This window comes from Peromyscus maniculatus, chromosome 17 (assembly GCF_049852395.1).
Source record: "Peromyscus maniculatus bairdii isolate BWxNUB_F1_BW_parent chromosome 17, HU_Pman_BW_mat_3.1, whole genome shotgun sequence".
In the NCBI taxonomy this organism is placed as follows: Eukaryota; Metazoa; Chordata; class Mammalia; order Rodentia; family Cricetidae; genus Peromyscus; species Peromyscus maniculatus.
This window is the reverse complement of record NC_134868.1, coordinates 49,551,991-49,578,525: the sequence shown is the minus strand read 5'-3', so window position 1 is coordinate 49,578,525 and position 26,535 is coordinate 49,551,991. Positions and strand designations below refer to the sequence as shown.

Genomic DNA, 26,535 nt, shown 5'->3' with positions numbered 1-26,535 from the left:
TCCTGACCCCCACAGCACACTCACACTGGAGGACTGGAGACACCGACCTCTCTGGTCATAGGCGGCAGGTACCAAACACTGCAGACAATGGCCCAACTGGTCATCATTCTCAGCAAGTACGTCACCATCCCATACTTGCTGCTATTCCAGAAGGCATCGCCAAACTGAGGGTCATACTGTAAAAGGAGAGGAGACTGGATATAAGGACTACAGAAGCAGCTCTGACCAGTGATTGGTGAAGGGTCCACAGGGGCAGGGATCCAGGTTAGAAGTACTCCTGGCCCCAAGTAAACCCTGCTAAAGTGGCTCTAAAGCCATGGAGTCTGACCTCGAGCCCTTCAGATTCAACTCACGCCATCAGGGAGGTCTTTCCTGACCATCACACCCAAATAGCTCCTGCCTCAGATAGCCTCATCTTGCACTCACAAGGAGCATGTAAGTTTTAGACAATCCAAAAACAGAATGCAGGATAACACACTATCAATCACTCATCTCCTAGGTTCAATAATTAACAACAGTCCACTGTGCTTGCTTCATGTATTCTTTCCTTTTATGAGGCCTATTTTAAACATCAAGGCATGGACTTATGTACATAAAGTATATATAAACCTTCATACATACACTTAGAAAGCTTGCAACATACTATGTTAAAACTTAAGTACTGCAAATACAATTTGCATATTTACAATTCTAACAAAGTGAATTTCTGTTTGGGCAGAAAATTCTGCTAATTAAATCACAAGTATCCACTAGCAAATGGGTCCACACCCATTAGTTTCATAAGGTCTCAACAAGGCAGGTGTATTAGGTACATGGGTTTGTCATGATTTTAGTGGAGGGAAAAGGCTGTTTTCAAGGTGTTTTGTGAGAAAAATGACTGCAGCTGCTGAACTATTATTAGACCACAGTAATCTTAGGGGTAGGAAAGTGCTGAGGGAAGGTACAGGAGAAGTAACAGGAAGAGCGAGTCCTTGAGAAGGCTGCCTGAGCAGAGCGTGAGTGGCTGCTACCAAATGTTTGAAGAGACAGATAAGGAGGCAGTGCACTGACTGCAGAATCACACAGCATGGAGAATGCATAAACAGAAGAAGAATTTCAGGAGTTATCCCCCAGGACCAAGGTACCACCACTGTTGCCTTCCCTGGGAGAAGGATGCCTGTAGAGTACTGTCATGGAGATTTGTGTGTTGGTGGATGGGGTTTCAAGTGTCCAATCTTGTAGGCCTTCCCAGCCTAAGTTTATGATTTCAGAATAAACACTGAACAACTATGTTGGGATTAAGTCCTAACAATAGAGACTTAACAACAGAAACTAAGAAACTTAACACTTTAATGAATGCACCTTAAATACCACTAAGGGGAGCAGGAGGGATGGCTCAGTGGTTAAGAACACTGGCTGCTCTTCCAGGGGACCCCGGTTCAATTCCCAGCACCTGCATGTCAGCTCATAGCCATCTGTAACTTTGGTTCCAGGGGTTCTGATATTCTCTTCTGGTTTCCTTAGGCACCAGGCATATAAATTGTGTACAGATACATGCTGACAAAATACCCACATACATAAACTTTAAAAATAGCAACAGCAGGGGCTGGAGAGATGGCTCAGTGGTTAAGAACTTCCAGAGGACCCAGGTTTGATTCCCAGTACCAACATGGCAGCTCACAACTGTCTATAATCCCAGTTCCAGGAGATCCTACACCCGGGCAGACATACATGCAAGTAAAACACCAATGTACATAAAACAAAAATAAATCATTTTTTTAAAAAACAGCAAGTGAATTTTTTAATACCAGTAAGGAACAAGGGAGAATGAAAATTTAAAACTAACAAAGATAATGCAGCTAGCCAGACAGACTGGAGTACACCTGTCATCCCAGCTACTTGGAAAACTGAGGTAAAAGGATGATTTCGAGCCTGGGAGCTTGAGACCAGCCTTGGTAACACAGGGAGAGCCTGTTTCCAAACATAAAACTGACTCTTTTGTTATAAGCACATGAGCAGAAGTTGTAGTAGGAATAGGGGGTCAACTTCTCTGTTGAGGATTGACTCTCTTTCCACGCCAGGCAGACACCACAGCAAAGCAAGGCAAGACAAAAGTTCAAAATAATAATTAACATTCTCAAAATCAGTGACTTGTGATTGTAGAAATACGATAAAAGCACTGTCACTGCTGAGGTTACCCAAGTTCAGATATCAATAGAACTTCAAAAAACAACAAACAAACCTAGAAACTATCTGCAGAACATAAGTTTGTGATATGTGAACAGAAGAAAATGGACATGCATCCTATTTTACAGAGAAGTCCTAACTCTCTCGAGATTCCATGCTTCACAATGGATGAGAGCCATGCTGCACAGCAGAGGACAACCAATGAGAGTCCCTGACCAGTACGCTAAGATCTCCAGGTGACTGACATTTAGAGTTTGGCATGAGGAATACCAATCTTTTTAACCATCCCCAGGTGATGCTGCTGTAGGAGCTAACACAGTGAGGGGAAAAAGGCTGGTAGCCCAGCAAACACAGCTGATACAGTACCCCCCCCCCCACACACACCATTATGCTGGACTGTGGGATGACACTGGTGGGGTGATAGCTAGTCTTGGTTGTCAGTTTACACATCTGAAACTAACTAAAACCTAAGGGGCTGGGTACATCTGTGAGGGATTTTTTTCCTTAACTGAACCATTTGAAGTGGGAAGATCCACTTTTAATCTGGATCTTTTTATGTGGGAAGATCTACCTTTCATCGGGGCCATACCTTCTGGTGGCAGCCTGTACCGAGGACCTGGAAGAAGGAAGGCTGCTCTCTGCCTGCTTGCCCTCACTCTGACAAGTCCATCCCTTCACTGACATTAGAGCCTGCTTCTTCAGGATTCTGGCGTGTACTAAAGACCAACTAAGACATCAGCCTTGTGGACTGAACAACTACTAGAGTCTTGGATGTTCTACTGGAAGACAGACAGCCACTGCTGGACTAGCTGGGCCACAGCCTGTAAGCTACTCTAATAAATCTCATATATATCTATGTAGTAGAATATTTTAAGGTGTGTTACTTTTGTTTATGTTGCATTTGTTTAACTCTGTGAAGCTGTGTTACTGTGCCTGCCTAAAACACCTGATGGTCTAATAAAGAACTGGCCAATAGCAAGGCAGGAGACAGGATAGGTAGGGCTGGAAGGCAGAGAGGATATATAGAAGGAGAAATCTGGGAAGAGAGATTGGAGAGCTAGGAGCCAGAGAAAGAGGACTCCAGGGGCCAGCCACCCAGCTATATATCGAGCCATGGAGTAAGATTTATAGAAGTCAGAGAACCGGAAAAGCCTAGAGGCAAAAGGTAGATGGGATAAGTTAACATAAGGAAAGCTGGTGAGAAACTAGGCCAGGCTAAGGCTGGGGCACTCATAAGTAAGAATAAGCCTCTGTGTGTGATTTATTTTGCTTAGCTGCGCGCAGTCTCAAGGATCCATCCATTCTCCTCTCTACCCACTGCACAAGTCCAGCGTACAACCCTCCACTGCTCCTGGAAGTCACCTGTGCACCCAGTGCCCTAGACTTCCACAAAGGAGCGAGGACACAACTGCAGAGCTCATGCAGTTTCTCTTTACAGAACCTGGTAGCTGTTCTTCCCCCACATCCCACATCCCTATGCATCCCGCCAGCACCCTCTTCGGCTGCTCTGCCCACATGGCCTGGCAGCACGGTGGAGGAAGAGGAGCAGCCCCCTGGTTCACCAAGCCCCACCTCCCACCTGTGCATCCGAGCTGGCTCAGAGGTCACATACCTTGATAGCAACAGGGTAAACAGTGGCTCCAATTTCAAAGCTTCCCTTTTTGAACATCATCACTGATGTGTTATTGATGCAGGTTCCTGAAACACAGGCAAGAGGAAACCCTTCCTTTCTGGACTTCTACCCAGTGTTTCTTTTGCACTGAAAATAATCCTCAAACAGCATAAGCCAACCATCACCCAAATGATGAATGCACACTAAGGGACTGGATAAAGGCAATCTTTATTCCTTCTCTCCTCTCTCAGGCCACTGTCCCAGCCTTAGGTAGAGAGCAGGGATGCCAAGTAGACTGAGGGAGTACTCTAGGAGAGGCTGGAAAGCTACCTGTCAGCAGTATCACAGAAGGGATCCTGCACCAGTGGGGTACACACCATCAAACGTAACCAAACTTATGAACTGACCCACGTTGTCAGTCTCCCATGCTAAAAGCCCCCAGCACTACCCGGGGCTCAGGGCCTGGTCTCCCTCCCCAGAGTTCCCCGGGGCTCAGGGCCTGGTCTCCCGCTCCCATCACTTTGTACCTTCTGGGAAGATGAGGATGGGCAGCTTACTTTTATCTTGTACGTGCTCAGTCAGTCTTTAAGATACAGAAAAAAATGGAGGAGTCAATGACCTTATAGGTTGCAAAGAGCAATTAAAGTTTTTGGCTTGCAGTCTGTGTATCTCAGTAAAGGACCATTTGCCCAGCATATACAATGCTCTACCCAGCACCACCCAAAACAAACAAGAAATTGCAGTTCCTAAGTTGTTTATTGGGAAGGATATAATGAAAACATAAATAACTTGGTAAATAATACTGGGTTTATTTATATCTTTTCTAGATGTCCTAAAATTTTATTACAACTGTATAGGCTCATTATAAAGGGATAACTACCCTGAAAATATTTTCTGTTTACTTCCTAACTAGACCAATAGAATATCATTTTGCCCATTTACCTCTTAGCCACCAGGTGGCGATCTTTAACTTCAGAACGCTCAAACCAGACATGTGGGCAGGCTTTCACCATGGCTCTTTGAATCACACCCATAAGGCCCCCGTGCACCTGCCCCACCTAATCTCAGAGAGGAATAATTAGTGAATACATCCTTACACAAATCCCAATCCCACAAAACACACATCCCAGCCTCTCCTTGTTAATATTTCATAATTTTAAGTTTCTCACTATCAAGAAACCACTATTTAGGCTTCTCTAATTCTGAAGTCCCCTTTAGGCATCAGTGCCAGAGGCTATTCCAGTTAAACACATAAAGAAGAGTAACTCTGAAAACGGCCCTCTCAGGTATTCTCAATGCCTCTCACCTCGCTTTCTTTCTCAAGACTCCCTTTTCTTGTAATCTCCTCCGTCTAGGCACACAAGACACAATCCCCAGCCACACTCTCAATCACTCTACTCAGAACAGCTTCTATCCAGGCCTAGGGTGACCCTCTTAAGTTGGGACCTACACACAAAAACATGTTCACATGTGTGAACCCTCAATCAAGGAAGTTTCCTATGGAGGGCCTAGAGATCTCCTAGTCCCCATCAGAAAACCACAAAAAGAGGCTTCGTACCATGGCATAGTAGCCATCGCTGGCCAAGATGATCACATCAATGGGAGATGTATGATTAGCCACACAGATGCCACCATTTCTTGGTCTGTTTTTCCTGGGTATAAAATATATGCAAAGCAATAAAAATGGCATGAATCAATTCATGTGGAACACACCTCATACCTCACAAGCATCACTAGCTCCAGACAAATGTTAATGAGTCTCCCTCCATGTTAATGTCAAGTCCCCTCACCTGTTGTGGTAGGTAATGATGGCTGTCAGGGCTCGCACACAGATCCGGTAGCACATTAAATGGACATGTTTACTCAAAAACTCCTTAAACCTGCAACAACAGGACAGCTGAGGTGTTTGTGTATGAAGACAGGACACGTTGCTAGCTCCAAATATTTAACAGTGCACAAAGTACTTGTAGAAATATTAGCACACATGGTAAAACCTGCATATGTATTATTTAACATCTTTATAGCCACACGCAATTGAAGAACTGCAATGAGACTTGATGACATTCACCTGTTAGTGGTTGAAAATCTGTAGGCCAAGAATTCCCAGCATAGACAAGCCAAGGTTTCTTAGATTCCTGTCTCCCAACTCACCACCCACAGCAGGTACAACCTCTTTACCAGCCCCAGCTAAATCAGTATCTATGGGCCCCCAGAACTTCCTCAAGGGAGAAAAGTTTCCTTAAGAAAGAAAGGTGGGGGGGGGGGGAGAAAATTCTACTTACACTCTAAGTTACTTGTCAACTTATGGAGCAAGCAGAACCATGCAATTAAACATCTAAAGATTCGAGGTACAGCACCAACAGAGAACTTGCCCTGCATATAGGGTCCTGGTTTTGATCCCCAGCAAAACCAAACAACATGCTATAAAAATCTGTGACTACCTGAGCCTGGACTCCTTTGTGGTATCTACCTTTTTTACTCTAAAGTGGGAAGATGGTGAGGGCTGGACTCCAAGAAGGAAGTACACACAGCTACTATCTCCTACCAGTTACAAAACAAAAGCCATTTACTAAGATACCACTGTTACTGTGGGTTATTTGAACCACCTAACACTCAAGGACTGTGTTGATCCAAAGCTGTGGTTGCCTCCACTGTCAGCCACCATGCTCAGAGCAAGCTGCTGACCCACGAGTTCACCCCACTCACCTCCCATTTGGCAGGTATCCAACCATGGTAGTACCCACTACCAAGAGGCTAATCCCTGTGAATGCCAGAGCAATCCTGTAAGAAGGAAAATATAGTAAGCCAAATAGTTATTCAGTGACTGTGTGAAGACAAAGGCAGGAATCATGAAAGCCACACATAAGAACTGACAAGAGCTTCCTCTGAAAATGTGAGAAATCACTTGTATTAAGGGTGACTGCAATTCCAAACAAACAGTCAACTGTCTCTTTACATTAGGCAGTTGCTACACCCAACACCTGTCTGATTTTGCTTAAGCTGAACAAACGCCCTGGCAGAAGTAAAATCTCTGTCAAAAAAAGGAGGTAGAGTTGGAAGGTTCCAGCATCTGGCAAGACAAACAGAAGGGCACAGAGAAACAGAGATCAATGCTGCTTCTGTACCAGGGAGGCAAGTTTCAGGAAAGGCTATGCCTAGGAAAGAGGGGCCAGGAAGTATATGATGTTCTCAGTCCCCCTAACAAGCAAACAGTCGTTAAGAAATCCTACTATTGCTGGGCGGTGGTGGCGCACACCTATAATCCCAGCACTGGGGAGGCAGAGGCAGGTGGATCTCTGTGAGTTCGAGGCCAGCCTGGGCTATACAGAGCTAGTCCAGGACAGGCTCCAAAGCTACAGAGAAACCCTGTCTCGAAACCCCTCCCCCCAAAAAAAAGAAATCCTACTATTAGCTGGGTGTGGTGCTTGGCTCACACCTTTAATCCCAGCACTCAGGGGGCAGAGGCAGGTAGATCTCTGTGAGTTCAAGACCAGCCAGAGCTACAGTGAGACCCTCTCTCAAAAAAAAAAAAAAAAAAAAAAAAAAGTACACACACGGAAAAGAAAGAAATCCATTTCTGTCTGATATGTAAAGAATTGAGGGCTTAAAGGGATAGTCCCCACTGTGCCCTTCCGCAGAGTAAAATGGACTAGCCCTGGAAAAAAATACTACCCTGCTTTATAAATGGGAAACAAGGCAAAGTGAGGTGGGGAAGCCATGCACACAGGCAGAGCAGTCACACTGGCCTCAAGGCCCAGCCTCACCTGAGTGGCAGAAGGAAGCAATACCGAATCAGCACTCCTAACCCCCAGAGGATGGTAAGCCGTAGGCTTATATATTGGAAATTGTAATTGGTTCGGCTCAGCAAGTTCCAGGACTCCAACTCCTCTGCGGAGAATCTCTTTGTCACTTCGTCATCCATAATAGTCTCCATTCCTTTCCGGCAAAAGTAGAAGATGTCAGAGAGCTCGAACTCGGGTGTCTTATCCAGAGCCTTGTTACTACCACTTCGACGAATTTCTTTGATTTCTTCTTCCAGAGAAGTGGGATCTTTTGCAATGATTCCTGAAAAAACAAAACAAAACAAAACAAAACAATATCCCTTGTCAAGTGGCATGCTACAAGGAACATGCGTTTGAAAGGGTATGTGTGCTGTGGTTTGGATGTGGGCTGGATAGGCTCTCCACAGTATCATGAGCAGTACAACAGTACTGAGAAGTGCGGGGGCTTGGAGGGGTGGGGTCTACCATGCTCCGATACATATCTTCCACCTAGGCTCATGCTGGAAACGCTATTTAAACTAAGTGAGTCACTTACACACAAAAAGGGCATAAAAATAGGCGGGAAAAAGAAGGGTTTCTGCAGAAGAAAGGAAGATGAGATAGGGAAATGGGGGGTGAAAAGGACTAAAATTTATACTTGAATAAAACTATCAAAGATGAAAATCAACAGGTGTAGTAGCAAATGCCTTTAATCCTAACACTCAGGAGGCATAGGCAATCAAATCTCTGTGAGTCTGAGGCCAGCCGGGATAGATAGACCCCTGTCCTTAAACAAACCAACCTGGAATGTAAGAGATAGCTCATGGGATTAGGTCATGGGTCTGCTGTCCCTGAACAGAGCAGCACTATACTTGCTCTGGGTGGGTGGGTTCTGCAGGGGTGCATTCATTCCCACAACATCAGGTTGGGGTTTTGGTGGATTTTTGGATGCTTGTTTGCTTGGTTTTTGTTTGTTTGTTTGCTTGCTTGTTTTTGAGACAAAGTCTTGGTAGCAATGGCTGGCCTTGAGCTCACTGAGCAGCTAAGGATGCCTTTGAATGCCTGATTCTCCTACTTCCATCTCTCAACTGTTGAGATCACAGGCATATGTCACCATGTCCAGCTCTCTAGATCAGTTTGTTTTTAAAAAGTAAGCCAGACACCTCCTTACTCTCTTGGGTCATTCCTTGCCACTGGAACCAATTCTTCCCTCCCTCCTATCCTCTCAAACACTCCTGCTATGTGGTTCCATCTGCCATACTGCAATGTGGCTCAGGGGACCTCACCACACGTGGCATTTTACCTCTACCCACCCAGGTTTTCTTTTCTATCTCTCTGTGTGAGAGAGTGATAGAGAGGGAGAGACTGAGAGATTATTGACTGTGTGGGTGTGTATGTGTGTGTGTGTGTGTGTGTGTGTGTGTGTGTGTGTGTGTGTGTGTGTGTGATGTTGCATAAGCATACAGGTCAGAGGTCAATGTGAGGTATCTTCCCCTACCACTCTCCACCACACATATTTTTACTAGGGTCACACTGAACCTGAAGCTCTCGGGCTGCTAGCCTGGCTAGCCACGGAGCTCTGGAAATCGGCCTGTCTCTGGCCCCCAGCACTGGGATTTTACAGGGTATGTCACTGAGCCTGTTTTACGTGAATCTAGGGCTCCGACCCGTGTAAATGCACAGCAAGCATTTCACTCACTAAGCCGTCTGCCCAGCCCCTGCCTGAGTTTTGTACCCACCAGAAGGTCAAACTTTTCTTCTACAAAGTACCCTCGGGTATTTTGTTACAGGCAAGAGCAAGCGGACTAAGGCTCTACAAGAGTCTGGGTATTATTTCAGAGGCTCTGTAAGGCTAGGGCACCCAATCCTACCGTTGGTGTAGGGCTTGTAAAGCTGGTGGTTCTTCTCCTTGGCTCCTCTCTCCATTCTCAAGGTAGCCCACTGGGGAGGAAAACGGTAAAATGACAGCGAGAGTGGCAATGTTCTCATCAGTTATCATCCTACTTCTTTAGCCTGCGAGGCTGGCTGCCTGCTCAACTCTAGCTGCCTGACATGACAGCAGTCAAGCAGCACACCTTCCAAAGGAGTCATCCCGTCCACAGGGCGACGACCTACTGACCAGGAACACACACTAAGTTCCCAGCAGTAAAGCACTTAAGAGTCAAGAAGCCATGACAAGATGTCCAGGGTGCTTTTCTCATTGCCTGACTGTCTCCAGGCACATAGGAGCTGGCTAGTAAAACCAGTCTCCTTCAACCACTGCCTACCCCTGCAAGAACACCCATCACCACAGCATTTATTTACGGGGGGGGGGGGGGGCAGCGCAGGAGAACATGTGGAGGTCAGAGGACAGTTTGTGGGGCGATGGTTCCACCATGGCGATTCTGGGGATCAAATGAACAAAACTATCTGTGCATGCCCTGATGAAGAACACAGAAGCAGATGCGATTGGTGATATGCCAAAGGAACAAAGAGTCTGAGAGATGAAATCTAAAAGGCCCTGACTCATCACCAGGCTGTTCGTTCTTTTACTTCAGGGTTCTTCCTCCTCCTTGGTGACTTTGGTGAACTTCCTTTGAGTCTGCAGTCTTCTACATGATCCCTTGACCAGCCAGAATCCTCCAAATACACTCTAACTAGGCAACCAGGTACATTCCAATTTGATGCTTAAATTATGTACTGGTTGGGACAAACTGACCCCTTTCCAATTTATAAAAGAACATCTGATCTGGAGCGCTACTTATCAAGCTATTTTTGGGATCTTTCCCTGTAGTAGGGAGCTGTTACTCTACTTCTCAATAAAACCCCTACTTGCTCTCAATTCTGCTGTTCTCGCTGACATTCTTTTCAATAGTGAGACAATGAAACCAACAACTCCAACCCATGAAACCAGTGACAATGGCTGTGGGTTAATGCTTTCATTAGAAGAGTAACTCTTCACCGAGGTTCTCTTAGCTCTAGAACAGCTCAGTATTTGTTGCCTTTATAGTTACAGTCCTTCCCCTTTGGCTTTCTTAGAAATGTCCATGGACAAGAGTTAATGAAGAGACTCAGAGCTGGCCAATGTGTTGAGAATAAGTGACTGGTGATCAGTTCTAAAAGGGACACCTACCCATATCACAAACACCCTTCAGATCTCAGGGAACACTGAGCAATGTCTTCTGGACATGGCATTGCTGTTGCTGCACTCATGGACTCACTGCAGCTACGGCTACCTGAACAAACCTATACACGATCAAGCCAGTCATCATTTCAGCATGGATGAAGGAAAGGCTCATGAGACTCCACTTGTAGCTGAGAAGCTACCAGCAATTGATGGCTGCTGGGGAAAAGTGAGTCACTTTTCTTTGGGGGTGGGACTGCTGGAAGTGGGCCTTGCTCAAGTGGAGGGAGGCCCCACATCCATGTGCATGCAGGCAGAACTTAGGCAGAACTTAGACTCAGAACTTAGGCAGAACTTAGGCAGAACTTAGACTCAGTGGGTTATAAAAAAGAACAAGGCAGGAAGGTAGAAGGGGAGCATGTTGTGGGAGTCCCATGGGAGTGGGGAGTTTGGGGTGGATCTGATCAAGACACACTGTATACATGTGTGAAACTGTCAAAGAATAAATAAGACATTTTACAACAAACCTAAAGGTTCTTCCTATCACCTCCGCTGACAGAAATCATCCTCATCTTCAAAACACGGCCTTTTCATTATTTTCATGTCCCTCTGCAGACAACAAACAACACTAGAAAGTTTACTGATCAAGGCTAAGCTTCTGAGCTGGCTGAAAAACCCCAAGTGCTCCAAAATAGTGCCCAGCCTGCTCCAATACCACTGTTGTTGCAATTATGTCTTCAGCCTCTGTATTCATACCATAGCTTTTTTAAAGTTTCCAACAAATTCAACTGCAGCTGGGCACTGACCAGATTGCAAGACCTCGTCTTCTCTAACATGACCTAAGTGACTCCTTTCATCTAGGTAGCAAAACTCAGCTTATTTTCATCTTTTTGCTTACATCCAGGTCTTTTCTCTTTCCCCAAATTATCTTCAATTTAATTGAAAGTCAGTTCCTAGAAATTCCACTCCAAAAATATTACTGCGAACTGTATAGGCAACATCTAAAGTAAAAACTCCCAAAACAGAAGATTATTTTAAGGTACTCTGGACAGACACAGACCCATCTGTGGCTGGCACATAAATACTTTCTTCTGATAGGATGAAGTATCCAAAACAGTTGCAAGCTGCTTAGGTAAGTGACTGATGCTTAGTCCCATAAAAAGCACAGGTAAGTGTACCTGAACTATTAGATACCCAGAGCATGAAGATACCCACGATCTTTGTGAAAATGGCTAGTGAAATGACAAGAGATACAGACATAAAATGTATGTCTGCACTATTAACATAACAATAAATTATGAATGTCAACTGTCAAAGACTGAAGGGCATTATGCAAAATAACAAAGCTATAAAACTATAAAGCTATAAAACATGTGCAATTATAATTTTTTTGACATTATGGTATTTGTCTGGTTATCTACTACCATATGAAAACTATCCCAAAACTTAATGGTTTAAAATCCCACTACTGAGTTAGATTTGCATGGTGGTATATGCCTTTAATCCCAATAAAAGCAGGCAGATTTCTGAGTTCAAAACCAGTCTAGTCTACATAGTGAGTTCCAGGACAGCCAAGACTTGCAGTGACCCTGTCTCAAAAAAAAATCAAACAAATTGACAAGTAAGAACAACAACAAAACTCACTACTGAACTGGGAGTGACAGTGATGATGCACCTTTAATACCAGCATGCAGGAAGTGGAAATAGGTAGACCTCTGAGTACGAGACAAGTCTAGTCTACAGAGTGAGTGACAGCTCATCCAGGGATACACAGTGAGAATCTGTCTCCAAAATAAAATGAAAACAAACCAAAAAAACTATGTTGCTTGCGAACCTGAAGATAACAGAAGATTGGCATCTACTAGATGGCTCAATGACTTGGGAGCTGGAGTTCTTAGAAGGCTTGCTCACCCTATGTGGGCATCTGATTCAGGCTATCAGAGCCTGAGATGGAACATGGTATGGCTACATGAGCAAACAGGGGATTCAAAGAGTGAGAGAGATGAAAGCAAGAACGAATCAGAAACAAACTGCATTGTCTTTTCTTACTCAACCTCACAAGTAGCACAGTGCCATGTATATCTATCACATCTTACCTGTTAAAAACCAATCACTAAGGCAGGGTCTGTAGCTCAGTGGTAGAGCACTTGCCTCACCTCATGCATGAGGCCCTAGGTTCAATCTCTAGGACAGCAAAAAAAAAAGAAAGAAAGGAGCCGGGCAATAGTGGCGCACGCCTTTAATCCCAGCACTCGGGAGGCAGGAAAAAAAAAAAAAGAAGAAAGGAAAGGAGGAGGGAGGGAATGAGAGAGAGAAACCAATCACTAAATATGTCCACATTCAGGAAGAGGGACTCAAACTACTTCTCTACAAAAGCCAGCAAAATCACCTGGAGAGCTTTGTAAAAATGCTAAGACCAATGAATCAAGATACTGGTACCCTAAATAAGTACTTTTTCTTTTTCATTTTTTTTTTTTTTAAGAGGGTCTTATGCATTACAGACTGGTTTCAAACTCACTATGTAGCAGCCCAGGATGACCTTGAATTTCTGACTTCCTGACTACCTCCTGAGTGCTGGGGTAAGGATGTATCAGCACATCCTGTTTTATATTGTGTACAAACCCAATGCTTTGTACATGCAGCACACACTTTACTGAGCTACATTCACAGCCCAAAATAAGTACTTAAATGTTTCTCTGGGTGATTAAAATGTGTAGTTAGGAGGGAGAACCAAAGAATTATGATAATCTCTTAGCTTTCTTCCAATTCTAAAGATATGCATATCATTCCAATTTAGGAAAAAATGAATCTTTTAAAAGGTAAAGTAAGTCATTCTGTGCCATGAGGCAAAATCTTTGTCCTTTAAAAATTCTGCTGAAATCTAATCTCCAATATGATATTATTCAGATGTGAATAAGATTATGAAGGAAAAGGCCTCAACAATAAGTTTATAGGGGCTGAAGAGAGGTAGTTTAGCCATTAAGATCACTTGCTGCTCTTAGAGAGGACAGGGTTTTGATTCCCAGCACCCACAATTAAGTAGTTCGCAACCACCTATACTTTCAATTCCAAGGGGTCTAACACCCTTTTCTGACCTCCACTATACCTGTGCAGACATGGTTATATATACACATAAAACAATAAAATAACTCCTTTTAAAAACAGAATTGGGTTATTAAAGGGATCCCAGCAAGCTCCATCATCCTGAGGACACAGTAAGAAAAAGTCTATGAACCAGAAGTAGGCACTGACTAGACAATGCTGCCAGCACCTTGTTCTTGGAGAAATTTGCTGTTTTTATAGGCCATCAGTCTACGATAGCAGAATGTTACAGTGGCCCAAATTTGGACATTTCTCAAGACCAACCAACCAACCAACCAATCAACACATACAAATACAGGTATATTTAGATGTATATACATGGACACACAGATACATACTTTCTAAAGTTTGACAACATCTTAGCCTGTACCTGGGTATTGTCATTGATAAAAGTAGCATCAATTCTTTGAGTCCATTAAGATTAATTCACAGGATTGAGCTTATTGGTAGAGTGCATGCCTAAAATGTATGTATGTACACACACACACACAAAATCAACTCATGACACCAAAGATGAAAGAGTGGATGCTTCCAGAACCACCTTATGCCTTTGTTGACATACACCAAGTCCTTTCTAGTCCATCCTTTTCTCTAGCATGCAGCCTGTTTGTCCAAAAGGCTCTGTGAGCCCTCTGAAAGCTTGGCAACATATCTCTAAAGATGCAAGAAGTGCAAATTTACTTATTTGTTTTAGTGACTGAGTCTGACTAGGTGGCCTTGGCTGGTCTCAAACTCAAGAGATCCACCTGCCTTTGCCCTCTGGGATTAAAAGCATGTGCATCACTATAACTGGCTGCAAATAGAATTTTTGAAAAAAATTGTTCTCTTTTTGTGATGCTAGGGTTAGGAAATGCTAGTCAAGAACTCTACCAGTGAACTTTATCTTAAGGTTACAAATGTATAAACTATTTTCATTACTACTTTAAATCAGTGTGCCCAGAACAGTGATTTTCAAGATGTGCATTCTCTGGTAGCCTAAGGTTATATGTCCTAGAGTAAACATTTAATTATTCTAATGTACAATTTAATCTATATTAATAACTATAAGAATGTACTTTGCTGTTGTTTTTTTGAGACAGGTTTTGCTGTGTAACCTAGACTGGCCTTGAACTTGTTGTGATCCCCTCATCTCTGCATCCGAAGTGCTGGGATTACAAGTATGTGCCATCACTACACCTAACTTAAGAGTGTGTATATTTTATTTTTATGGTCTCTAACACTTTATTCTATTATTTTTAATTATTGGTGAGTGTGCTGTCCATGGGAGTACAGTGCCTGCAGAGGCCAAACGATGACATCAGATTTCCTTGGATCTGGAGTTCAGACTACCCAACATGGGTGTGGGAACCAAACTCAGGTCTTTTGAGAAGTAGCAAGTACTCAACTACTAAGTCATCTCTCCAGTCCCTGAATGTATACTTTAAAAACAAAATTATGAAAAGGATTTATTTGCTCAGTGGCAGAGAAAATCTGGCATACACAGGGATTCAACATCCAACATTCTACCCAGCAAGGATTTTACTTGGCTATCAACTTCAAAATAATCTGGAATTAACTAAAACCCAAGCATCTGAACACACCTGTGAGGACATTTTCTTGAATGAAGAAATATTCAAGTAATTGAGGTGAAAAGACCAACCCCAAATCTGGCTCATCTGAGGTTGGAAGGACCACACTAAATCTGGGTCACACCTTCTGGTGGCAGCCTACATGAAAGAGGTAGCTTTTGCTTTCTGCCTGCGTGCCCTCTGCTTGGCAAGTTCATCTATCCTGATGCAGAGGGATTCATTCCTTCACTGGTATCAGACCATATTTCTTCAAGATTCCAACATACACTGAAGGCAACTGAGACATCCAGCCTCTTGGACTGAACTACTATCAGATTGTTGGTCTTTTCTTCCGAAGACAGCCATTATTGGACTAGTCAGTTTTATGTTAACTTGACACAAGCTGGAGTCATCTGAGAGAAGGGAGCCTCAACTGAGAAAATGCCTTTATAAGACAGGGCTCGCCGGGCGGTGGTGGCGCATGCCTTTAATCCCAGCACTCGGGAAGCAGAGGCAGGCGGATCTTTGTGAGTTCGAGGCCAGCCTGGGCTACCAAGTGAGTTCCAGGAAAGGCGCAAAGCTACACAGAGAAACCCTGTCTCAAAAAACCAAAAAAAAAAAAAAAGACAGGGCTGAAGGCAAGCCTGTAGAGCCTTTTCTTTTAATTAGTGATTGATGTGGAAGAGTTCAGTCTGTTATGGGTGGAGCCACCCCCAGGATGGTAGCCCTGGCTTTTATAAGAAAGCAAGCTGAGCAAGCCAAGGAGAGTAAGCCAGTAAGCAACACTCTTCCATGGCCTGTGCATCTGCTCCTCCCTCCAGGTTCCTCTCCTCACTGCTTTTGATGATGAACTGTTATATGTAACTGTCAGTGGAATAAACCCTTTCCTCCCCACATTGCTTTTGGTCATGGTGTTTAATCACAGCAATAATAACCTTAACTAAGTCATTGAACCACAGCCTGTAAGCCACTTTATTAATAAGTCCTCTTACATATATTCATTCATTCTATCATTTCTGTTCCTCTAGAAATCCCTGACTAATACAGTATGTATATACTTGCCATAGTGCATGAGTGGAGGTCAGAGGAAGACAACTTTCAAGGAGTCAATTCTCCCCATACAGGTTAAGGAATGGAACTCAGGTTATCATAACCTTGGCAGTCAGTGCCATTACCCTCTGAGTCATCTGGTTGGCCCTCCATATTCAGGAAAGGATATACAATTATTCTAGACTTTTTGTCTCATCCAATGTTATCTAAGATGAATTAAGCACTAAAAAAGAGATTTTTAGCTCTTACTTCTGTTTTTAAAAATGGCAATTTCTAGGGGCAGGAAAGATGACCCAGTGCTTAAATAAAGCACTTGCCATGCAAGCATCAGGACCAGAATTCAGATCCCCAGGACCCACATGAATGCCAGGTGGGCATGGTGCCCGCCTGTAATTTCAGCTTCTAATGTCTGAGAAGGGATCTCCACTACACACTGGCTAGAAAGACTAGATAGGCATCAGCAAGCTCTGGGTTTGATTGAGACAGTCTGCTTCAATAACTAAGGTGGAAGAGCAACTGAGGAAGACAGGTAACATCATCTCAGGTCCCCACATGCACACATGCTCACCCACACACAGGCTAAAAACAAACATAACAAACATACTTGAAAACATGGGTTCACAGCAGCCAAAATGTGGAAACAATTCATCAACAGATGAATGCATAAGCAAATCATAGGACAACCTAATGAGTTACCATTCAATCACACATAACACACGAAAGTACTGACAACTGCTACCATGCATGCAGATGAGCTCTGAAAACATTCGCAGACATATTTAGAATAGGTAAATCCAGAGAACATAGCTTTGTGCTAGCCAGGGCCTTGAAAGAGTAAACGAGGACAGACTGCTGAGTAAGGGGTGTTTTTCTTTGGTTCGGACTAGCTTCGCACTGGTTACCATGCCCCACTCTGGTATGACTATAATGGTTTAAGAGCTTCCTTTGAAGTGACAGCAACATGTGGCACTACGAGAGGTGGTGCTGTATAACATGAACATGCCGAAGCCACCAAACTGTGTTTAGAATGGCTGGCTTTACAGTCTGTTTATTTCACCTCGATTTCATTTTTTTTTTTTCAATCATTTTAATTGTGAGCATATGTGTGCACACCTGTGTGTGCCTGTGCACTGAGGGTAGGTCCCATGGAGGCCAGAGGTGTTGGATTCCCCTGGAGCTGAAGTGACAGGTGGTTATGAGTCACTGGATGTGGGTGCTGGGATTCACACTTGGGTCCTCTAGAAGAAGCAGTACCTGCTCTTAACCCCTATACCATTTCTCCAGACCCACCTTGTTCTTATAAGGGCAGTGAATACTACAGAATTCAAAGGAACTAAAAGAATGTGGGAGAAAAATATTTAAAGACTGCAGAGTGCTTGCAAAGCATGCCAAAGACCCTTGGCTTGATCCCCAGAACCACCAAACCAAACCAACCTGTAAGGTATCACATGAACCAGTGTATTATATTATCATGGTATATTACTCAAGTTATGCAGTTTCAGCTGTGGCAAAGAATTCCTGAGGATTTGGTGACTACTGAAAACATTCTGCAACTAAAGCAGCAAATCTCTGTCTAAATATTAAAGTCTTGAGGCACAGGTCAACTTCTAGGAGATACTACTTCTCATCTGCTTCCATTTAACACAACCAATTCTGTTCAGCGGTATGTTAACTAAGTTCTGATGTATTCTCTACCTTTCTGAAAAATTCAAATGCTCTTTCCTGTGCATTCTTTTTGCATGAATGGAAGGATCGACTTCAGACTGCTATGAGAGAGGACAAAAAGAGCCAATTAGCAGAAGCCTCTTGCCCTGCTACCTGCTCTGCATGAGGCAGTTTCCGATGTCTAAGGCCACCGCGATGTAGAAGGTCAAGGACTCCTGATAAGAACACTCCTTCTGCTAATGCCCTTCTCCCCCGTGAGGAAACCTATCACAACAGCACAACTTACCGCAAAGATCTTTAACAATGTTTTCATGTAGAGCTTTCGGATTCCAAAGGAGACTCCAAAAATGGCAGGGACTATGATGAAAACAAGTAGCAGAGTGAAAAGGACAGTCAGGGAGATGCCCAGAAGGTTGACAATCAAGCTATCAAAAGGCAGCAACAGGAACATGGTGGAGGATGCAGGTCAGGCTGGTTTTCACACACAAACACGTCTTCAGATGATCCCTTCCGACAGCACAAGCCTTGGAAAGGAAGCCAGTCCCCTACAGGTGACAAACTCCATCTCAAAGTTCACATCATCCCACTGCCTGAATACAGAGCTGTGGCGCCGAACAGTAGTACAGAAGGGCCACAGGAGCACCTCAGAATTCCAGGTCTCTCTGGTGCAGATAGAGCTGTGGTGAACGAGGCAGGACACGGCTTCAGGAATAGCATTCGAGTCTGGACTGTTTCTGGGCAAGTGAGCGGCAAGGGTGAGCTTTCTGTTCGGCTATGTGGGCTGCTTTCAAGGTTTTACTTTTTTTCCTGCTCCAAAGCATTCAGCAGGTGAATTTGTCCTAAAGGGCTGTATTGCCAGAAGTACCGAGAAGAGTTCACCTTGGTGCCAGAAGAATCCTGATAACTCCAGTAGACAAGAGCAATTGCTGGCACTTCACACCAAAGGCTTCTGAATGTCAGTATGCAGAAATTAAGTAATTTTTACTTAAAATTCCTTCATAAGCTAAAACTGAGTTCACTGTAAAGAGTTCATAGCTGGTCCCATGTTCCCTTTGGGGGGCTCCTGGTGCTGGCTGCCCCAGGACCCTCCTACCCGGAGAGCCCCAGCCTTTGCCAGTAATAAACAGAGGCTGGCACAGAACGTCTCATGCTGCCTGTACCGAGCACTATTCCAGACACGCCTGGCATTGGTGTCCTCTGATAGTCTTCTCCCTTAAGGCACCCTTCTCAGCAGTGACCTGGGTTCTTGGCAAAAGGTTGTTTACATGCTGCCAGAGCTGGGGGGTGGAAACAGAAACACCATCAGTCACACAAAGCAAGAGGAGAAATGTCAATATGCTTCTGTATGTGTGGCAAGGGAGAGCTGTTTTAGGGTGAACCCACAGCCAGCTTCTCTAGTCATCAAGGTCAAAAGGGAGCAGGCAAACAGATACGCATACAGGGAAAAGAACAGGTTCCCATAGTGTTTTTACCTGCAATGAGAGGAGCTGTGGCCACACCAACTTCCTAACAGTACGTATGTTGAAAGGTAAGGTTATAGTATGCAATGTAAATCCTATTCTGACTTGTCCCCCAGTTATCTCGAGTTCTTCATAACAGACAGAACTAATTTTGTATTCTTCCCAATATTACACAAGCAAATCACTTGTTCCTGTCCTTCTCAGGACCAGGCAACAAAAATGAGGGCATTAGTAACAAGGTATGCTGTTCTTCACCTTACTTTTTACTTAATTAATTTGGAAGAGACTTCTATGAGTAAAAACAGAGCTCCCCTCTCCCCCGGCAGGTGCACAGTTTGCAACTAAAAGAACACACTAGGATTAAAGTAACCTATCTCCTTAGACACCACTAATTCCACCTTTTTGTTAAATATTAATTACTGTGCTAAATAATCCTACCATACATGATTTAGTACCAGCAAAATTCCTAGAATAATAGAACTGTAGAGGAAAAGGAAATACACATTCAAACTTTTACAAAGTATTTATCACATTTCTTCCATTGAAATTAAGCTCTTCCAGTCCACTTCACTTCACTGGCTGCTCATTTTAAAATTCTACTATTTCATATATCTCATAAAAGTAGTCCAATATATAGTGCTCATTCCAAATTACAAGTTACCAATGCAAGCCCTGAACTCGGGAGCATCCTATCAGATCTTTCTGGCAAAAGTGTTCACCATGTGGTATTGGGGATAGAACCCAGGGCCTTCCCAACTATGCTGAGCAAATACTCTGTAACAGAACTAAACCCCAGAAGTGACCTCCCAGTTTTGTCCCAATACACAGTTCAAGGAACTGAACAAATAGGTACTGACTTACCATCAATTTTGATCAATGTTTTATGAACGAATATGTGTTGTCTCAGGGCTGGCAAAGTAGCTTAGTAGGTAAGGTCCCTTGCCACTAAATTAAGGTCCTACATTTGGTCCCCAGAACCCACATGGTACAAGGTACAATTAATTCCCACAAGTTACCCTCTGATTCCACATAGGCACCATGGAACATTCATATGTAGACATACACACACAAAACAAACAAACATAATAAAAAATGGTATTCCAGCTGGCACCAAGCTAAAAGCATTATCCACACACTGTCCTCAATGATCTCCTAACAACTCTATGGTTGAGTCATCACCACTACCATTTACAAATGAGGGTGGTAAAATTTAGGAGACAACTAAACTTCCCAGGGTCACAAAACCTGTTAGTACAGCAGAAGTCGGGACAAGGGATCATCTTTTATACCATGCTCTTTAACAATATTTATGGCTTCCTACATCCCAAACTACCCTGAAATAATCAGTACCTTACTAATGCAAGGTGCTACAGGACTTCCTATAGAGAAAAACCACAGATCTGGAATCACGTATCAGTATTTGCTATTCTCAGAATCTAAGTACATGAGGGTTTGTTTTTGTTTTTGATTTTTATAAACTGGCTAAACTCATTACACATGCCAGATTTCTAACCACATCCCCAAAGTGACTGAGGAATTTGCGTCACTGTGTTCCTTACACCTGTCAGGGCCTCGCCTAATTCAAGAGCCACACCTCCACTCTATCCTCTATCATGGCCCCTATTCTCCCTTGGCCGGCATTCCCATGAGAAGATGCAGCAAAAGCCCTCTGTCCCATTGTCCAATGTTACCTTGAATTCCAGGGGCCCAGAATGACTGTCACATATCAAATTTGACCCCACAGGTCAAAGCTTTGAACATTCTTCTTTGTATCACAATCAGTTGAGAATTCCCAAGGTAATTCTGAGTTCATGTCCCCAAAACACTAAAATAAACACATGTAGCAACACATTCATTTCTTCAGTTAGTTCAAGAATTGGCCAACCACACATATTTGGCTATGGTTTGTTTTATAAGGCTCTGGAGCTTGGTATGGCTTTTACAACTTTAAAGAGATATGGAAATAAGAATGTATGACAGAGACCAGGGCCTGCAAAAGCCTAAAATACTGACCACTGAGCCTTCACAGAAATGGCTTGTACTCTCCTTCTTTCCATGAGAGGTGGTGACCTCTTCCCCTCACCCCACCCTTCCTAGAGTACTTGCTCATGAAAGCTGGACTCCAAACCAGGGAACACTGAACTAGTCTGACGAGTTCTCTGGCCAACAACAATACTCACATAAATTCTTAGAAGTAGAGGAAACAATACACAAACTGCAGTTATCTCCTACATACCTTGGAGGATTAGTAGAAATATTAAGGTCAGAAGTAACTGAAATATCAGAAAACTGCCCATTTAGGAGAAGATAATATTATTTCATCTTAAGTAACATGTAACACTACCTCTCTTAAGGATGTGTGGTAGGGAAAACATTAATTAGTATTTGCTTATTCTCTTAGCTTCATAGCCAGATTCCTGCCAAACACCGAGAATCACATCAACCAAAAGCTCCCCACTCCCCCTCACCCCCCCCAAAAAAAACCCCTCCAAACTCCAAACTTCTTAATTGTTTCAGAGAAAAACACAAGACCAAACTAGTTCTTAGTATCAGGAAGGAAGTTTCATTGTAGTCAGAGACAGAGCCAATTGCTGAGCTAAGTAAACTTTTTAATCCTCAGTAGTTTCCAAATGTCCTCGATCCTCAGAGTGACTAATTCCATATATACTCACTGGACAGATAGCATGTGCTGGGTATTATGTTAACAGTCAGTGAACAAATAACCGAAAGACAAGAGAGTCAAGTGAAAGAGCAACCACAAAGTCACTATTTCAAATCTTCACAATGGCTAAGTAGGAAAAGACAGGAGCCCCAGAAAAGGTTGGGAAATTAATTGTTTAAACTCATTTAAACATCTATGCCAGTTCAGATCTAGTCACAGGTATGTGGCAGGGACTATTACCACTCCTAAAGACAGAAACATTTTCACAAAGTATTCTGAGAAGTAACTCCTATCTTCATCAGGTGACCATGACTGTCAGAATATGTAGAGAGACATGTCATGGGTAACTCTAAGGGGATAATAAAAGTGCCCTTTTATTAAAAGTAAATGGTTAAGGCTGGTGGATGGCTCAGTAAACAGAAGCACTTACTGTGCAAACCTCATGATTCCAAGTATGATCTCTGGGGGGCAGGAGAAAACTGACTCCAAAAGCTGTCCTCTGATCTTTTTAAGTCCACACATATGCCCCACATGTGTGTATGTACACACACACACACACACACACACACACACACACACACACACACACACACACACACGAAAGGAAGGACTGCTCAAACTAGACTGATCTGTGGGCATGTGTACTGGGGATTATCTTGACTGTTAAGCAATGGTTCTCAACCAGAGTTGATTTTTTTTTTTATACCCCTTGATAGCATTTAACAACTACAGGTATGTTTAGTTGTCATAACTTACAAGAGGGATATACCACTGGCACCTGGTACAATGGAGCTGGGACACTATTGAAATTGTCAGATACAGGATTGCCCCATAACAAAGAATTACCTTGTCTAAATATTCATAGTGCTGGAATTGAAAACTCTATATTAATGCATATGCAAAGGAAGCAGATGCAACTGCACTTTAAACAATCTTAAATATCTTAAATAATGCCAAGCCCATCAGTAGAAGACACAATGGCATACTATCTTTTTTTAAAAAAAGAGATGGGCTGGAAAGACGGTTCAGTGGTCAAAAGAACTTGCTGTACAAGTAGGAAGACCAGAGTTCACATCGTAGCACATACACAATAAGTCCGGTGTCCAGAGCACAATTGTAACCCTAGCTCTGAGGCAGGAGGAAACAGGAGGATCACTAGGGATTGTTGGCTTCCAGACAAGCTAAATAAATAAGTAAATTAAAAAAAGAAAGAAAAAAAAGAAACATTGAGTCCCAGGTTTATGGAGAGACACTGCCTCAAAAGGAATAGGCAGAGGGTGAGAGGACACCTGGACACCCTTTTATTCTATAGGCCTGCATACACTTACATAGAGACAGACAGACAGACACATACGCAGATAAATAAATCTTTTAGTGAGTGAGTGAGTGAGTGTGTGTGTGTGGGGGGGGTCATGGCAGAACACCTGCTTAGCTATGCTTCAGGGTTCTATCCCCCAACACACATAGCAGAAAAGTAGGGGAGCACATCTACATATACAATGATAAACAAACAAACAACAAAAAACAATGTTTTAGCAGGATGTGACAGCTCATGTTTGTAAACCTAACACTGAGGAGGCTGAATCAGGAGGATTGCAATTTTGAGGCCAGTGTGGGCTATATACATAGCCCAAGCCTATATCAAAAATACAACCTCCCAGCTAGAAGCAGAATAATGTCTACAATAAATACCAATTATGAAGAAGGAAATGAAAAAATAAACCAAGTTTACAGCTATTTACATATAGTATCTCTAGGGAAATACAAATAAGACATGTTGTAGGTGCCTCTCAAAATTAATACCACTGTTCATCCTTTCAGCATCTTTAAAACTGCATTGAGGACTTTCAGTAGGTAAGTTTCAGTTCACTGAAAAGAGACACCCTATAGTTTAAACCATGGCTTACTCCCTTAGTAGTAGTGAGTGGGATTTGGGGTCAATTATTCTACTGACCGAAAGGACTGCTCAAAGAATGTAAGATCTGGCTATGATTAAAGACAAAACATGAGAAAGGGAACGTGAATGTACTATTGGTAGGACGTGTATTAGCTAGCCACTGTGAAAAAACAGTATAGAGTCCTCAGAACACTAAAAAAAGAACTTCCAATATAATCTAGCAACTCCACTACTTATCCAAGAAAGGAAATCATTACAGCCAAAAGATACAAGTTTATCATAATACTATTCACAATAGCTAAAACATGTCCTAGTATGTACCCCAATAATAAAATAAGCAATAAACTTAGCTCCCTTCAGTAGATGAGTGGACAAATAAACTATGTGTGGTACATATACACAATGGGATTTTTTTTTTTTTTAGTTTTTCGAGACAGGGTTTCTCTGTGTAGCTTTGCGCCTTTCCTGGAACTTGCTCTGTAGACCAGGCTGGCCTCGAACTCACAGAGATCCACCTGCCTCTGCCTCCCGAGTGCTGGGATTAAAGGCGTGCGCCACCACCGCCCGGCAACAATGGGATTTTATTTAGCCAAAAAAAGTGCAATTCTCATTTACAGCAACATGGATGGAAATGGAGGTCAATATATCAAGCAAAGTAAGTCAGACACAGAAAGACAAGTATCACATATTCTTACCTGTGGAAACAGGTTAGTCCACTCTGTAAAGAATGAACTGGAACAGTGATCACTAGATAGAGGAGTAGGGTGGAATGAGGTGTTAGGGAGTTCAATAAGGGGCACAGGGGCTCAAGATGGCTCAGAAGCAAAGGCACTTGCCACCAAGACTGATGATCTGAGTTCAAGGAGAGGACTGATTTCCACAAGCTGTCTCTGGCCTCCACACGTGCTCTAGCATACATATGCTCACACATATACCCATAAATAAATAAACATAACTAACATATATATAAACAAGGAGCACCAAAGTCCAACTGGAGGCAAGTACTGAGTTTTTAAGCACAATAGGTTAAAATAACCTATAATATATTCCAAAATGGCTGGGAGAATATGGAATTTCCAGTATATAAAATGATTGTTTAGAGATAGAAATGTTTATTTACCCTGGCATCATTAAACTGCACACATGTATTGGATCGCCATAATGATGTATAACTATGTTTCAGTAAAAGAACTAAAGAACAGGAGATTATGAGATAATAAACAAATGGTCTGCACAGTGTACCTGGGTGAAAAGACCTTGACTGAAATCAGAGTGAAGAAAATGTTTGGTGCCCAGAGACAGCTCACTGTGTGAATACATAAGCTGACATAAAAGCGTCACAGTATTTCTAAGAGGACAGAAACCAGTGGCATTGATGGCAGGGCTGGAGGCACTGTGGACTAGAAGCAGACCCAGCTACAGCTACATCTAAGTCCACTACTGGCTCCATCAGGATGTACATGTGAGTCACCCAGGCCTCAGTCCAGACAATATTAATCAGAATCTCTGTGGAGGGACACTACTAATAGTTAGTGTACTAGGCTGAGTTAAAACTTCCCATGGTCACACACCGGCGAGTGGCAGAACAGGAATCAGAACAAGGCTCTCTGTTTCCTAGCCCATACTCTAACAACTGCACCTTCTTATTTCCCAAAGTTCCAAGAAATAAATTTACACTTGCCTCATGGCAGACCTGTTCACCAGAACTTCTTGGTAACTAGAGAAAGTTCCAGGGAGATCTGGATTCACATTCAAAAGAAATAAATGTGTAAGTATTTCTAGGAAACTCGAGTGATTCTAATGTGTGGCTGGAATTGGGGTCAGGATTATTACCCATGAACTCAGCAAAGAACAAATATAATATAAATATAATCTAAGAAAGCCACTAACCATCTTTGATGATGTATAAGTAAAAGGCATCTAATTCTCTAAGTAGAAAAGGGGGAAGGGAATATATAAACAAATTTAGGTACACTGATAAGAAAGCTCATGAGAGGACATGAAACTGCATCTTGGATTGCAAACTCTGGTAAAATCATTCTGTGTTAGAGATCACTCAGATGAGATTAAGATGGTTGTCAACTAGAAAAAGGAGACTTATTCTGGTCACCCTTAAGGTAGAGAATTGGTATTATTAGCAGTTATGGGGGTATAAATTTTAGCACAATATTAAAAATTCAATCCGAGTGCTGGAGAGACGGCTCAGTGGTTAAGAGCACTGGCTGTTCTGCCTAAGTACCTGTGTTCTAAGAACCTGGGTTCCCAGTACCCATATGGAGGCTGGGTCATTTATAACTTCAGTTCCAGGGGATTCAACACCCTCTTCTGTGCATCAATCAGCATCTTCCAGTTATCATACAAAGGACTACAAATTACATGATTTAAATGTAATCAACAAATTTATAAAGAAATAGATTAATGGTGGCCAAGACTGCAGAAAAGTGGAAAGATTGGGACTAACAGTTAAAAGGTATAGGTTCTTTCTAAAGTGATGAGAATGTCCTAACTTG

The 26,535-nt window shown here is 42.9% G+C and overlaps 1 protein-coding gene across 2 annotated transcripts in view; it reads right to left on the bottom strand.

Moving 5' to 3' along the window:
* Gpat4 (glycerol-3-phosphate acyltransferase 4) overlaps positions 1 to 26,535 on the bottom strand; it is a 38,267-nt gene that overhangs the window by 1,750 nt on the left and 9,982 nt on the right. Inside the window, exons 1-11 of one of the 2 annotated variants that reach the window (XM_076553622.1) lie at positions 21,158 to 21,292; positions 18,293 to 19,283; positions 9,411 to 9,480; positions 7,543 to 7,843; positions 6,485 to 6,559; positions 5,569 to 5,658; positions 5,337 to 5,430; positions 4,721 to 4,836; positions 4,306 to 4,361; positions 3,779 to 3,864; positions 48 to 176 (exon numbers count right to left, since the gene is read on the bottom strand). In XM_076553622.1, the coding sequence (XP_076409737.1) occupies positions 48 to 176; positions 3,779 to 3,864; positions 4,306 to 4,361; positions 4,721 to 4,836; positions 5,337 to 5,430; positions 5,569 to 5,658; positions 6,485 to 6,559; positions 7,543 to 7,843; positions 9,411 to 9,480; positions 18,293 to 18,457 (1,182 nt within the window). In that variant the 5' untranslated portion in view covers positions 18,458 to 19,283; positions 21,158 to 21,292. Of the gene's footprint in view, positions 1 to 47; positions 177 to 3,778; positions 3,865 to 4,305; positions 4,362 to 4,720; positions 4,837 to 5,336; positions 5,431 to 5,568; positions 5,659 to 6,484; positions 6,560 to 7,542; positions 7,844 to 9,410; positions 9,481 to 18,292; positions 19,284 to 21,157; positions 21,293 to 26,535 lie in introns of those variants that run through there. The other variant, XM_076553621.1, reaches the window with a different exon arrangement.